This window comes from Rhipicephalus sanguineus, chromosome 3 (assembly GCF_013339695.2).
Source record: "Rhipicephalus sanguineus isolate Rsan-2018 chromosome 3, BIME_Rsan_1.4, whole genome shotgun sequence".
Classification (NCBI taxonomy): Eukaryota; Metazoa; Arthropoda; class Arachnida; order Ixodida; family Ixodidae; genus Rhipicephalus; species Rhipicephalus sanguineus.
In genome coordinates, this window is record NC_051178.1 from 57,206,665 (window position 1) to 57,223,100 (window position 16,436).

Consider the following 16,436-nt stretch of genomic DNA (forward strand, 5'->3'; position numbering starts at 1 on the left):
TCACATAATTGGCATTCGATAACTCATAGAAAGCACATGTCATTAGTGAAATTGCAGGCAGTGCATCCTGTTTAGAGGCATTCTGCATGTGACCTTGACTCGTCGGCAGGAAGTGGCACTCCCATGAGATAGGTGCAAGAAAATTTGTGGGAAATTGCAGCTGTGCTGAAGTGCTGAAACTTCTGGTTAAGCTAACTGCTTATGTTTGATTGTGAATATCAGGCTATCATTCTCGACCAACACAATCATCAGCACTCCATTCCAGGACTCACCTTTTTTCAGAAACGGGAGATGACTGGCTTTCGGCTGTAGGTACTCGTTCCTGCAGAAGAAGGGTTAAAGCCATCAGATGTGGGAAAGGCTCCAGAAGATGATCCTAGGGCTCACACTAGGCTGATTGTTATACAGTAAAAGCTCGTTAATTTGGAAAATCGGTTAATTCGGACACATCATCTGGTCCCTGTAAATATATGCATCACTCTATGAGACTGGGCGCTCGTTATTTCAGACAGATTTGTCCGCAAATCGGATAATTCGGCGACTTTCAGGCCGCTGGCGAGGCTCGAAAACGAAAAAAGAACCATTCGGAACAAAAGTGAAGCCCAAACGCAGCATTGCCATGGACATCAATTATCGGCTTGGCTTGACTTGAGACTGGTTAAACGCCTTTTCTTCGCGCGTGATAGCATGTGGGTTTGGCGCGGTATCATTTTTGTTGCTTTGTTCCCGTTGGTGTGTTGCATCGTTGAACGCCGTTTTATCGGAACAATTCAGTACGGCTCCTTTAGCTCGATTGTTGCTGGTGCTTTTGTGCTGACTTCTCGTGTGAACGCACTCTCCGCCAATGGCAACGCCGGCGAAGCGGCCCAAGTACGAGGCCAAGGACTTCGCCACCAAAGTAGAAATTTTGCGTGCCCTGAAAAATGGGCTCTCCCGGCAAGGAGTAGCTCCTGTGCCATGACGTCGACAAACAATACGACGTGAGTCTCCTGAGCGCAGTTAGCATTCTTCGCGTATGTGTGGCAGAGCACGCCTGCGCACGCCATTGCCAACTGTTTCAGGCACAGTGGCTTTGTTGTACCCGACTCTAGCGATGCCGCAGTGGCCGAAGTGTCGCCGAACGACGGTGTCGATGACGGGCAGGATTTCGGAAGTGTTATGCCTGATGCAGTGACACTCGACGATTATATTGGCATTGATGGCGTTGCCACTGCCGGCTGTCTGACTGATGAGCAAATCGTCAAGGAAGTGATTGATGCATGGCAACGAATCCGAGAACGAAGAGCCTGAAGAGGAGCAGCCAAACCATGAGCCAAACGGGCCCCCTCGCACTGTGAAGGAAGTCGCGGAGGCCCTCGTCGTCCTTGAAAAATTTTGTTTTAGCACTGCAGACAGCATGCGAGCTGCTGAGCACCTTGAAGGGCTCAGAAAAATTGTGTCCGCGCGAATTTCTGCTCGAAAACAGAGACGCATCCGCGATTACCTTGTAAAGTAAAGGCATGTTGAAAAAACTCTTGCATTTACTGTGTTTATTTCGACCATTCGATAATTCGGACATTCGGTTAATTCGGACATTTTTTCCGGTCCCTAGAAATCCGAATTAACGAGCTTTTACTGTACAGCAATATTTTATTGACTACACTAGCCCTAAGGGCGTGCCGCAATGGTGCCCCACAATGTTTTTTTTTTCATTGCATTCTGTAGCACAGAGTGCGTGCACGGTCATACCAACGATTAAAAGGTAGTTACGAGAGATTCTTGACGAACACTCAGCAGAGCTCAATGCCTTAGCTAAGCAATTAAATCAAGGTGACTCCACCTATGCCTACTGGTTAGAGCATGCTAGCTTTAAACACCCCAAATGCCTTGCACACACAGGGCAGAGAAAGGCACAAATAATATGCGAATAAAACAAACAAAAAAAAGCATGGTATATTAGGGATGTGCAAGTTACAAGAGCATGTACTAAAGAAGCAACGGTCTTCTAGCAACTAAACTTAGTCAATTCTTCAATACAAGACAACAAACAGACAATGAACTTTAATGTGGTCCTGAGGGGCGACTCGGAAAGCCCCCTTACGGGGGAGAAGCCGCCGCGGGCAACTTCCATGTCGGGACGGGCAGGCCATGCCTGACCACTACGTCGCGGGCGCTCTGGACAGCCCATAGCTGAACGGCGAGGTCGGAGCTCTTGAGTGCCTTCTGCCACTCTTCTTCCGCGGTTACACGATCGTGCTGCTGTAACGAGGGACACCGCCAGAGCATGTGTTCTAAAGTGCAGGAAGCATCTCCGCAATCCGGACAATCGGGCTCGAACGAGTCCGTGTACCTGCTGACCCTGGCTAGGCTGGGATAGGACCCAGTATGCAGCATACCAAAGGTGGAAGACAGAGGCCTGGAGAGCTTGGTGTGCGGCGGGGGATATACCCTCCTGCCAAGCTTATAGTGCTTCGTGACCTCGTTGAACGTGTGGAGCGAGTCCTTGTGGAGCCCCGCGTCCGCATCCGCGAGCAGTGTTTCCTCGGCGCGGTGGGTGAGCTCGCACGCACGGGCATGGGCCAGCTCGTTGGCGTTGGGAACGCAGAGAGACCTGAGGCCCCATGTGGGCCGGGAACCAAGTGATGACGTGGAGGACGACACTTCTGCCGCAGAGCAGGGAGGCCACCTCCCTCGTGACCGAACCCAAAGCGAAGGCCCTGGCCGCCGCCTGGGAATCCGTGTAGACCTGCGGCCTGCTCCCGTCCCTGAGGGGAGAGCTACCGCCCCTTGTTCTGCCAGTGCCGGGGATGAGCCCCACACCTATGCGGCGTTAAGGAGGTTGCACCTGTAATCTACCATGGCCGCCACGAACCGGTCGGACGAACCGTACTGAGCGGCGTCGACGAACGCGACCGATCGCAGATCGCCGGCAATGGATTTGAGAAGCGCGGCCGCCTTGGCTCTTCGCCTGCCTGCATGGTGTTGTGGGTGCACGTTGCACGGGATCGGCGAGACCGTGATGGCCTCCCGCGTTTGCACATTGAGCGCGCACCGCCTCTCCCTGATGGCAGTGGGATTGCAGCCGAGCGCCTCCAGGAGCCGCCTTCCCGCAGGTGAGGAAGGGAGCCTGGCGACCTGGGCCGTCTGCTGTGCCTCGACAACCTCGTCAAGGGTGTTGTGGACTCCCAGCTGCATAAGCTTCTCCGTGCTGGCTCCCATGGGGATGCCGAGCACCTTCTTGATGCTCTTACGCATCAGCGCCTCGAGCTTTGACCGTTCGTATCCGTGCCAGCGATGCGCGGTGGCCACGTATGTGGTCACCTGAGGTGTGGTACATCCTCTTCCCCCAGCCCTCCGCGGCTGTTGTAGACCCCGGTGATGAGCCTCACCGTGTTGTCCGTTTTGGTGGCGATACGAGCGATCGTTTGTCCGTTACAGCCGTTTGCCTCGATTAGCATACCGAGTACGCGGATGACCTCAACTCTTGGGATGACCTGTCCGATGGCTGTGTGAATAGAGATGTCGACCTTCCCCAGAAAGACCTGCTCCTTGGGGATGCGCCCCCTCCTTGTCGGGCGATACAAAGGAAGTTCGGACTTGGACAGGGAGAGCTGTAGCCCTGTGCCTTTCAAGAATTCCTCCGTGCAGCTCAGGACCGCCTGTAGGGATTCCTCGACTCTACCTTCCCTGTCACCGTCGCACCACACCGTGTGTCATAGGGGTAAAGAGCATGATTAACGCCGTCCACTCTAGAGAGGCGGGCAGAGAGGCCGCGCATGGCGACGTTGAAGAGAAGAGGCATTACCAACCCCTGAGGAATGCCCTTCGCCCCCAGCTCGAAGGGATCAGACGTTACCTCGCCCACCTTGAGGGTGGCGCGCCTGCCCCGAAGGAACGAAGTGACGAACCCGTGAATCTCGCACCCAAGTCCCATGTCCGAAATGGAATCCAGGACGTGCTTATGCAAAACGTTATCGAAGGCCTTTTCGAGATCCAGTGCCAGGATACCCTTGATGTCTCTGGTGTCCCTATCAATGATCTAGTGCTTAATGAGACCCTGAGTGGACAAGGATGGGCGAAGTCCCATCATGTTGTAGGGGAAGAGTTCGTGTTCCTCGATATACATAGATATCCGGTTGTGAATGATGTGTTCTGCGACTTTTCCCACGCACAAAGTGAGCGAGATCGGTTGCAGGTTGTTTAGGCCTAGTTCGACCTGGCTTTGAAATAAGAATTACTGACGCTAGCTTCCAATCGTCCGAGACGTCACCCGTATCCCACATGCAATTGATGTCGTCTGTTAAGGTGACGATGGCCTTTTCGTCCAGATTGCGAAGTAGCCTGTTCAAAATGCCGTCCGGCCCCGGGGCCGATCGGCCATTAAGGTTGGAAAGCACTTCACAGACCTCGCTTTTAGAGAAAGGAGCGTTGAGGTCCTCCCTCTGGAGGCCCCGGTAGTGGGGGTAGTCCGCATCACCCGAGGGACCCATCGCTAGGTATATGTCGGCCAATGACCGCAGAATGTCGTCCGCCGTGGAGCCCTCCTGTTTGGCTTCGTGTAAAACCCTATCCATGGCTAGTCTCTGATTTGACTTGGAGGCAGACTCCTCTAGGAGCTGCTTCAAGAGGTTCCACTTGCTTCCCGTGCACATTTGCCCGTCGACCGAGTTGCAAAGCTCGTCCCACTGCTGCTTAGCAAGCGCGCGACAGTGTTCCTCAATGGTGCGATTGAGTTCGGCTATCCTCTTACGGAGTCTACGATTGAGCCGCTGCCCCTTCCAGCTGGCTAGGAGAGCGGACTTTGCCTCAAGGAGGTGAGCAAGACAACTGTTCATCCTGTCTACCTTGAGGTCCGTGAGGACTGTCTTGGTGGCAGACTCAACGTCCCTTTTCAATTGCGACAGCCAGTCTTTAAAGTCTGCATGTTCCTCTGTCTTTTCTTCCCTGATTTTGCGAAAGAGGTCCCAATCGGTGACCCTAAATTTGCGTGGGGGCCTGCTCGACACCTCGAAGGAGGTGGCCAAGACGAAGTGGTCACTACCCAAGTTCTTGTGCAGGTTACGCCACGAGGTCGGCCCCACCCCCTTGACAAAAGTAAGGTCCGGCGTGGAGTCCCTAGTGATCGAAGTGCCCGTTCTGGTGGGGAACGACGGATCCGTCAAGAGTACAAGCGCGTGATCAGCGGCCGTTTGCCAGAGGTCACTCCCCTTCACTGTCGAGGACGGGTAGCCCCCTTCGGGGTTTGGAGCGTTGAAGTCGCCCGCGACCACCAGCGGTGCGCCCGCTGCCAGACCCGCAGCCTTCGCCACGAGGGACGCAAAGCGGTGTCTGTGGTCTCTGGGGGAACTGTATATGTTGAGAATAAAGATACTGGATTGAGCCAGGCGCTGGGAATGATCTCAATTAGCGAATGCTCGAACTTAATGTGGTCCATGCGCATGGAGTGTACAATAAAAGAACATCGCTTGAACACGAGGAAGCAAATGCCCCTCCTGCCCTCGCCAAAGACCGAGTGAGACCTGTAACCCTGCAGCGAAACTGCCTCTCTGAGAGTTTCCTGTACAGTAATACCTCGTTAACTCGAACTCACATATCTTGAAAAACCGGCTAAGTCGGAAGTTTTCCGCGGTACCGAACAATTTCCCATAGGCGCAATGTATTTATTGCCCTTTATCTCCAAGTATTTCCGTGCCCACTTTCAGTTATCTTGAAATCTCGACTGAGAATGGAACCAAAACTTCGCCGCCGAATCGTTCCACAAAATACTAGCGGCAAAATGTCATACGTTTCACAAGGTTCGCGCGAGGCTGCCGCGTTTACGACGAAGTGGACACTGTTCCTGAAAGTAAAGTCGGAACCAAGCGGCATACTAACTTTGTCAAGCAACCCTGTGTCACGTCATGTGACACTGTAGACGTGCACATAAGCAGGCCCTGCAAAATAGCTCGGGTCGTACACGTTTTGTTTACCGTCAGAGATGCGATTTCAACATTTTATTTACGCAAGGCACGTTGTGTGGATTTTTTCGTCGGCCGTGCAATGTGGTGAGGATAATGCCACCAAAGCAAAGCAAGTCACTGATGCTGCAAAGAAAGGTAGCCCTAATCAAAGAAACGGATTCGAGGCTCGAAGTTTCCGGACGTCAAAACGGCGCTGAATGTGTGGCATCATGCGAGAGGAGCCCCTTCCAGTCACATCGACAGATAAGGCTGATTCTCTGGACTTAGCGGTGGGCTAAACTGATCTCGCATGCAACATCGGCTGGTTTGACCATTTTCTTAATAAGCCAAACAACGTGGCGTCACGCACAGTGGCGGCAGCGTCGACGCAGCTACTCGAGGGGTGACGACATCCGCCGAAACAAGAAACATGTTTTGCTTGATGCGAAATAAATTTGAGTGCAGCGGCGCAGATGATCGGCACATGCGATGTGTTAAGCAACACGAGAAAGCTTTGCTAGGTGCAAGTGTTACTGAGAGGCAGACCAGCCTTAGTCGGTCTCTCTGCACTAAATACCGTATTTACTCGCATAATTTGCGCACTTTTTTTTCGCGAATTTGGAGCTCTGAAAAGGGGGTGCGCAAATTACGCGGAGATTTCGCGAGAACATCTGAAATAACGCACAATATATAGTTCTAACACGCGCGATATAATACATTAAGGGGAGACGTGGGTCTTGAAAAGTGTGTTTTTAATAGTTGGGGGAACAGAATGAAATTTAATACACTTATTCAGTTTTTTCTGCAGATTCCAAATCTGTGAGTAGATTTTTAATAGCTGCATTAGAACAAAAGATATGCTATTTGTACAATGTTTTCTAGCACATTTCTTACGGGGATTTTTGGCAACTTCTTTTCGTCAAACACAAAAGCAAAGTATATGGCAAGATTGCCAGAAAGTTGATCTAGCCGATGATGCTATTTATTTTCTTATAATGTTGTTTACCAAATGATAATTTTGGATAATCATAAAGTGTATGAAGCAAAAAATTTTCACTCATATTTGCATGCATTTATTTTGCATTCAAAGTTTGATGAAAACAATAAAATTAGCATCATCGGCTAGACGAGCTCTCTGGCAATCTTGCCACATACTTTGTTTTGGTGTTTGACATAGCAAAGTTGCCAAAAAGTACCGTAAGAAATATTCTCTCAGAAATTGCTTATCTTTTGTTCTAATGCAGATAATAAAAATCTACTTGAAGATTTGGAATCTGCAGAAAAAACTGAATAAGAGTACTAAATTTCATTCAGTTAACCTAACTAATAAAAAAACTTTTTTCAAGACCCACGTCTCCCCTTAAAGAAGAAAATAAATAGCGCAAACGAAGGGTTTTTAACAGAATTAGCACGTACTTTAACCAGCTAGATTCGGTCATGCACGGTCTAGTCAGAATCACTGGTTGAGAAGTCCGACTGAGAATCATCGCCGCGGCTGCTGTCACCGCCCTCCCAAAGCGCGTCGTCCTTGGTTCCGTCGAGTGCGTTGAAGCGTCTTCTTGAAGCTCTTCGCTACAATGCTGGGAGTAACGAGGTGCCACGGCACGGTGATACCGGTGGGCCTAAGCTCTCGCACATATTTGAAAAGGTATTCTTCAACGGCAGGAAACTTTCCATGCTTCGGTCCTCGGAACGGTCTCCTTCCCGGTCTTGTATTAAAAAGCGAACTCTTCTGCGGCACGGTTCCCGTTTCCTTAGGCAAATTCTGTAACAGTGAGCTTGAATTTTGCCGAATAGTTATTGTAGCCCAGTGCAAGAGAACAGTGAAAACGCAACTTACTGATCGCGAAACCTGAACTTCCGAAATCAACGAAGGCAGCGCGGACGCGGAGTAGGAGGGTCAGCGAGGGGAAATGTTGGCGCGACTGGCCCTCGCACACCTCCGATGCAGAAAGTAGTCCGTGCCGTGTCGCGTGCATGCATTCTCACGGGAGAACGCTCGAACAGTTCCGATGGTTCCGACAACCTGTGAACAGGTTTGGGTGTTCGGGTACGTTTGGGACGGTCTCGGCGGTTTCCGGAGAATAGAGCGAAGTAATCGGAAGAAGGGACTTCGCACTTGCAGCCTGTCTTGTGTATGACTGCGCTCGCCTGCTCGGTGAGGGCCGCGGGCGCCACGTGGGTGCGGCCGTCCAAAGTTTCCCCGTGCGCACGCGCCGGCGAGTTGGCTCGAGCGGGGCGGGGAGCGCAAAATATGCGAGTAAATATTTTTTTTTTAGCAAAGCTGGCTAAATATTAGGGGTGCGCAAATTATGCGAGGGCGCAAATTATGCGGGTAAATACGGTAAAAAGGCAGTGCCGAAAAACACAGCTGGTTAATAGCGCTGGTATGTCATTATTTTTCTTCAAAACCTTTACAAAGAGCCAGTTAGGCGCTCCTGTTAAGAAACTGGTCAGTAGGGATAACGTTTCTAGATAGAACTGAACTTCTCAATGGAATTTGCCCAACTTTGCTTATCTTGAAAATCTGCTTATCTCGAAATTTTTTCTGGTTTTTACTACTTCGAGTTAACGAGGTATTACTGTAGTAAAATGACGTGCGGCTTGGGCTCGCATGAACAAACGAACTGCTGCTGGACCGCCCTTTTCGGCAGGAACCCGGCGCAGTTCCATTGCCAGATTAAGAATCTGTTATCCTGACCCGCCATGTTTGGAGCTTTTGCTTGGCCTTTCTTTGGTGAACCGCGTCTCACACCGTCCGCTTCCAAGGGCAGACCATTTCTAGCCACTCCCAAGAACCCGGCGTTGGAGTCTGCGATACCGACCCAAGTTTCGAAGGTTTCGACCCTGTTCGTGAGAGCAGTCACCGTTTCTACTAAGGTCATGACTGCGCCTTGGAGGCTAATTACTAGAGCTGTGCGAACAGCAAAATTTTGGGTGCGAAGCGAATTCGAATAATAAAGATTGAGTGCAAATCGAATCGAATAATTTCGAATAATTTTCGAATACCGTATTTACTCGAATCTAACGCGCACCTTTTTTCCGGGAAAACGAGTCCGAAAATCGCATGCGCATTAGAATCGAGTACCGAAAAAAAAAAAAAAAAAGAAACTCGGTTATCGTATTGCCATCGACATTTCAAAATGGCCGCCTCCTACGCACCTTGGCCATTTCTGCCATTTTTTCAGTTCGTACGTGTGCTGAGGAAATTGTCATCCCGTTCTGCGTTCGCATCGACGGCATGGAAGTGCCGACTCCAAATACTCGACGAGTGTACCACGATGCCGCATTTAAAAGAATAGTTATTACATCTGCAGAGAGACGGACGGAAATCGGGCCGCATCGCGGTCGTTCGGAGTTCCCGAAACATGCGTGCGAGACTGGCACAAACAGAAGCAGAAGATTTTTTACAGCAAAGCTTCACGAAAAGGTTTTAGTGGACCAAAGCAAGGCCGGTTTCCCAAAATCGAAGAGTGTTGACAGCGACAAGGAGTTGTCCGACAGCGATGAGGACTGATCCATTACGCGACTCGTATCGCCGCCATAGTGGTGACAGTTTTAGCGGCAAGGCCCGCTTTTTGACTTCGCGTTTTACTTTTTTGAAACTTTAGTTCTTTAAAACCCAAATACTTGTTCTTCTGAATGTGCGAAGTTTGACTCCTACAGGCTTTTTTTGTTCTTTTCTCTCACGCAAAATGGGTGCGCGTTACAATCGATGTATTACCTTTTTTTTTTTTTGCGGAAAACGAGTGCGCGTTACAATCGAGGGCGCGGTAGAATCGAGTAAATACGGTATTCCTCAAACATTTTTCGAATAATTCGAAGTGAAATTACAGAAAAAGTTGCAGAGAATCCCTAAGTATGTTCTTGCGAGATAGCAACATGAAAGTGTTTCTTTTCGCAAGGTTGATGAAGCGCTGGTGGGGTCATATTTCATAGTTGTCTTTCTTATCAAGAATGAGGCAATGTAGAGGCCAAATTGTACTTATGTACATGATTTGGTGCAACCAAAGTGTTGCCAACAACACTTTACACGTGATAGGCAGAGATGCCATTTCCTCAGCCTCTCCTCCTCTCTCAACTTCTGTGGAAGGCCAACTGGTGTGGCAGACAAGGGTGTGCTCCCTTCAAGTCCGGAGTTCCAAATCTGCCTCGTAGATGTCGATATATAAGAACATCTGAAATTTTGGATGCTAAAAAGCTTCGGCGTCCGATTTTTCAGACTTCCTGCCCAAATTTCAGGTCCAAAACAGCATTAATTGAGCCCCCTACTCTGCCACATCTTTCATCTCCATATTGGAACCAGCGTTTTCTTGAGTTAATACATCTGCGACCGTAGCGGAGTTGAAAGGCAGCTTTGCCGCAATACGGGGGTGTGATGAGGTGAAGCATATTGAAAATCTAGAGACCACTTCCAAACGGACATTGACCGTCTCCTGCCTAAGTTCGACCGTAACGGAACTTGAAAGGCAGTTTTGCCACAATACCGGGGTGTGATGAGGTGAAGCATATTGAAAATCTGAAGGGGTCACTTTCAACCGGAGGTTGACTGCATTTGTCTTTGGGAAGTTCGAATAGTTCGAATAGTAAAATTTCAGTGCGAATCGAATCGAATAGCAAACACTATTCGAAAAATATTCGAAATTTCGAATATTCGCACAGCCCTACTACAGTAGAACCCCGCTGATACGTTTTTGAAGGGACCGTAGGAAATAAACGTAAGAGACGGGAAACGTAAGAGCCGAAAAACAGGAAAAACGGCAAAATATTTAGTGGTACAGAATTTTATTTCAATTCTTACGAGCAGCACGAAAATTGGAGCGCTCAGCCGCGATCTAGTCGATGGATAGAAACGCGGAGCTTAGGACGGCCTTATCCACAGAAATGTAATCAACGTATGTGATTTTTTTAACACCAACAGCTGTAGGCATGAAAGAACTAAGCACACGCAATCACGACCGGCGCGGCGAGTCCGACCGCGAACCGCACGCACGACCATGCGAGCTCCAACCAGCTCGAACTCCTCCCGTTCTCCGACAAATAACGATGATGATGAGTCTACGCCAACGCGATGGCAGAAGTGAATGCCAATCTCGAAGGCCTTGCTTTCGCAAGCAATTACGTCATACACGCCATGTTTGTGCAATGCAAATCTCAGAGGCTATGCTTTTGTCAACAGTAAATGCCGATCTCGAAGGCCTTGCTTTCGCGAGCAGTTACGTCATAGACGCCATTTTTGCAATTTGAATCTCGAAGGCCATGCTTTTGTTTGCATCAATTGAAAGATTCTGTTGCTTGCGCCTCTCATGCGGCTAATATTACGGTCAAACGAGGCCAAGCTGCGTGAAAATGCACCATGGCCGCTCTCTTTGGTAGTCACTCGGTCGACTCCGGGCGCACTTCGCGACGTATCATACGGGAACGGTCCGACAGTTACGACGTAACAGCGGGGTTCCCAATACATTGTATCCTATGGGAGCTATGCCGGGACCGGCGGAAAACGACGTAACAGCCGGGAAAACGCAGCAGTGAGGAACGTAACAGCGGGGTTCTACTGTAATTACCGATTCCCTAAGATCCTTCATGGAGTTTGTAATCTCACTTTTGAATTCCTCAAGTTCCCGTTCTCCCTCAACGGGGGCCACGAGGGCCCGCGTGAGGGCCCTGGGGAGCTCCCGAAGGGCCGGCGTGGGTGGCACGGATGAACACGACAAGACAACGAATCAACGAAAAAATTATGCAAGCTTCGCCATACAGGGAATCATTGTTCAAGTCGCACAACAGTCAAAGTGTTAGTTTTAGATATAATCATGCGACATGTCATTACAGAACGGTGATGCAGGAGTACCACCCCTACCACATAAACATATACCGTATTTACTCGATTCTAAGCACCCCCTTTTTTTCACGATCGCGATATTAAAAGTTAGGGGGGGTGCTTAGATTCAAAAAATCGAAAAATGACCGCACAGCCCCACCCCCTTTTGCGACAACATATCAACGAGGCTGACGCGAGAAATCGCATTTTAATTCAAAAACAATGTAAAGAAAAATAGGTTCACACAGTGAACCCACCACTTGTGTATCAGGTCAGTCACTATCACTGCCGCTCGAGTCCGTCGCACCATTCGACTCGTCAATCTCCGTGTCCCACAGCACATCGTCTTCGGTGCCGTCCAGGTTGTTCATGATGCAACATTTCTTGAACGACTTCGCGACAACGTCGACTTTGATTCGTTTCCACGCGTCCGAAATCCATGTTGCCACGGTGGACGGGGACGCTTTCTGCAACTTTCCCGTTGGCGTTTTTTTTCGGCCGGGGTTCCGGACCCACTCTTCGTACTCCTGTCGAAGGTGAGCCTTGAATGGCTTGTTCACCAAAACGTCCAAGGGTTGCAGTACTGGTGTCATGCCTCCTGGAATCACGACCAAGTCACAGTTGCTCTTTTCCAGCTTGGTCTTCACATCTGGGGTGAGGTGGCTGCGAAAAGCATGGACCGCGTACCTGAAGCTTCCCCAAGCAATGCCCAGGGGCGCCGCTGTCACACAACCCGGATCCAATCTTCCATTAGCTCGGCTGTCATCCATCCTTTCTTCTGGACTCGGAAGATGACATCCTTTGGAAAACACTCATTTTTGGGCATGTTTTTCCTCTTCAGAATTATGTAGAGCGGAAGCTTGTGGCCGTCAGCTGTAATGCACAGCATCACTGTGACACGCTGCTTCTCATACCCTGTAGTCTTCACCCTCACCTCCCGGGCTCCTACCTCGTTAACGGTGCTTGCTCTCGGCATATCGAAAAAAAACGGGCATCTCATCGGCGTTGCCGATCTGGCCGAAATCGCAGCTGTTTAATCTGCGGAGATCCAGCACATGTTGCTGAAAAGCAACAAGTTTGTCATCAAAATCACTTGGCAGCTTTTGACATACCGTGGTCCGGCGTCTCAAAGAAAATCCATTCCTTCGCATCATGCGCTCCGCCCAGCCACGGCTAGCACGGAACACGGCGCGGGGAATCTCCATTCTCCTCGCGATCTCCATCGCCTTTGTCTGTAGGGCATCGGCAGTGACAGCGAAGCCCCCGTTTCTTTCGCTGCGAACAAACTCGCAGACTTCCTCTTTGAGTTCGGGATGTCGGCCCTTGCGCGGTCCCGTGAATTTCTTGCGAGTCGCGGCGCCCTTGAGAATCTGGTCCCGCTGCTTCCTCCATCTGATGATACAGGCTCGGTCCACGCCAAATTCTGCAGCAGCACTGTGGTTGCCATTGTCCTCGGCAAACGCGATCACAGCTCGCTTAAACTTCAAATTGTAGGATGCCCTCTTTGCACTCATTTTGACCGATGTCAGGGCTATCGAACAACTGACAAAGAAACGTGCACACGCCACCCGCCACCGCGAAGCCAGCGCAACCTGTCCGGACTTGCGGATTGGACTGGCTGCCGACTCTTGTGCCGCCATCTCTTGTGTGAATCTAGCAACATGCCATCTCTTGTGTGAATCTAGCAACATACGACATGGCGGCTTCCGAGATTAGCGACGTGAGGGCGCGCTTGGCGGCCCTGACTGCGCCGTGTTCACAGAAAGGAAAAAAAAAAGAAAAAAAAAAGGAGGGGTGCTTAGATTCGCAAGCAAACTTTTTTCCAAAATATTTATAGTGAAAACAGGGGGGGTGCTTAGAATCGCGTAAATACGGTATGTTTAACATCAATAACCAGTGTCAGAGCAAACAAGGGACTCCACAAGAAAAGAGAAATGTGTGTGTTACTACATTCATTTCTGGCCTAATTGCCGACCAATAGACAACCAATTGCTTACCGTGTCTGGTGACATTAGGTGGAAGCCCTTGGCACAGAGTCGTTGCAGCCACTCCACACCTGCGAGACACACAGTGTTATACGAGGGTTGCGCGAGAGTAGCGTAAAGCTAGAGAACGACATTAAAAATGTGAACAGCACACATTGTCTTCTACACGCACTACCTGCATAATAACAATGGTTGAAGGCCCACATAGAGAAAAGGCTGAAAATAAATTGTACATAAATCTAAAACACACTTATTTTTCCCAGAAGAGGTGGGTCTGAAAATTGTCCACATGTTAAAATCAGATACTATATACGAAAACAATGTTTGCGTTGTCGGGTAAATTGCCATGACAAAATGTTAACAAAGCACATTTTGCTGTAGGTTTGCACAGGCCTGGTGTAGGTTCATTCCATGCTTGAAAGTGAGCTATGTGCGTCATACCTACCGTATTTACTCAAATCTAGGCCGGCCCCAATCTAAGCCGACCCTCGAAATTCGCAGGGCCAGAAAAAAAAAAAACTTAATCATTGTACTCGAATCTACACCCGAATCTAAGCCGACCCCCCACTTTCGCACACCGTTTTTTCGAAAAAAAAACATCGGCTTAGATTCAAATAAATACGGTAAATGTGCGCAAATATAGATTTTTTTTTCATTTGAAGTGCAGTCAAAATTGACAATATTTAGTATGGAGTACGGTAGACTCTCAGTAAATGGAAATGTCTTAAACAGAATTGCTGCTTAATGGAACAACTGCCCCTAATATCATTGGTTTCATATTCGAATTCTGTGCCTGATTTCATCTTTCAGTAAATGAAACTGCTTTAAGTGGAACATACGTTTCTGGTCTCCTCAGGTGCGTTCAACGAGATTTCACAGTAATTTCAATTACCACAGCTTGAATAGTGAGATTTGCATAAAACATTGGCAGAAGAGTCATCCTGTCTCAAATTCGCGTTGCACACTGCCATGACATTGGCTGAAAATTTTTATGAGAAGCATTTCTTAGCAAACCAAAGCCACTTTGATCGTTTCTATCCATCTAACTACAGTCGAACCCGGGTATATCGAACTCGCCAAAAAACGTTTATTAGTTCGATATATGGCATAATTCGATATAGGCCCGCTATAGGATTTTGACACAAAGGCACATAACAATAAGAAAAGTACTTTATTAATATGGTGGCTTACTTGCGTGCCCTACTTTGGAACAAAATAGTCCTGGATTTTCTTCTGTGTCAACGACTTCGCTGCCTGCGACAGCACACACGCCTCCACGTTGTCCAACGAGTCGGAGCAGCTGAGGCTGCAACCTTCCACATTCACGCAATAGCGCCGGACCAACGCAAGTGCACTAATCACTTCGGAGGATGTAGGCAATGGGCCATCGTCAATTTCCTTATTGTTGTCGCTTTGGCTCGTGGTCGGCACGACGTCTGCAACGTAGTCCTCGTCTTGTAGCTCACCCATGATGGCGACATCATCGTCCGCACTGACGAACTCGTCGAATGTCGATCCGTCGATAGCTCCCGGGAATTCTGCCAGCTCGCTCCAAACTTCGGCGGAAACACCTGCGGTGTTTTCAGTGCTGTCATCGGAATTTGGGGTGTCATCACCAGGCATGCGGAAGCCGGCACGCCTAAAGCAGTTCTGGATCGTCTTCTTCGTGACATCTGCCCACGATCTACTCAACATAGAAAGAGCTCCGAGCAAGTCGATCTTAAGCTCCCTGCCGACACGAAGGTTCACAGAGCACCAACAGGCAACACCACCAGCACGGACCACGCTGAATGAGGACTCGAGGAAAACAGGCAGCAGCAGGCACACAAGCATAAAGAAAGAAAAAATGGCGCTCACTTCTACCGCCTCTGTACCTCGGAGAAAGCACGACGGCCTCCGATTGGCTGTAAGCGCTGCGAGCGGGCCAGGATCATTTCTTGCAGGGGGGTGTTCGCCCGTGCACCACCGGGTCTAAACCACTTTTTCTAGGGTGGCGCCGGCAGTTTTCCCCGCCACCGCGAGGGAAAGCCAACTTGCTGGGGCACTTTTGAGGCACATGGAGTTTGATATATCGGTTGTCGTTGCTATTTTCGTTCTATGTAACAGTAACTGTTGCTATATATTCTCAATGTAAATTTACCGTGTTTAGAAATTGTTCGATATACGGGATAATTTGATATAAACGGGTTCGATATAGTCGGGCTCGACTGTATCTAGCCACCAACGTCTGGGTGCTCTTGTGGTTGCCTCCATACAGCTCAGACCACTTATAATGTAACCGCTTACAGTGCAGTACCGGCTATAATGCGGTTTTTTCTAACTCCCATTTACCCTCCCATAGAACTCCATGTATACGCATACCGCTTATTGTGCAGTCCCCCGACATGAAAGACCGGTTATAATGCGGCTGCCGGAACATTTTCAGAGATGCGAGGGAGTGAGCGTGCTTCTCAGCGGAGATGCGCCGGCGGGGAGAGAGCGGCGTGGCGTTACGAAGGAGGAGGGGACGCGGAACAAACGAACAAGGAGCGGGAGGAGAAAAAAAAGGGGGGGATGGCGGTGGGGGACAGCAGCCCGGCGCGGGTGCGTGGTGTGAGGAGGGGGAGCGGTTGCGTGGCCGACGGAGAAGCCTTTGCCCCCTTGACATGCACACTTTGCCACGGCCGCATGACATGCGCGCTCCGCTACGTACGGGCGCCCGCTTCCGCATCAAGA

At 49.7% G+C, this 16,436-nt stretch overlaps 1 protein-coding gene across 1 annotated transcript in view; it reads right to left on the reverse strand.

The window, feature by feature from the left end:
* Nucleotides 1–272: 272 nt before the first annotated feature.
* The window catches only part of LOC119385494 (tubulin monoglutamylase TTLL4), a gene marked incomplete at its 3' end in the record, with an annotated part of 106,370 nt that continues 90,206 nt past the window's right edge, over nucleotides 273–16,436 (reverse strand). Inside the window, 2 exon segments of the mRNA XM_049414006.1 lie at nucleotides 273–322; nucleotides 13,734–13,792. Coding sequence (XP_049269963.1) covers nucleotides 273–322; nucleotides 13,734–13,792 — 109 coding nt within the window.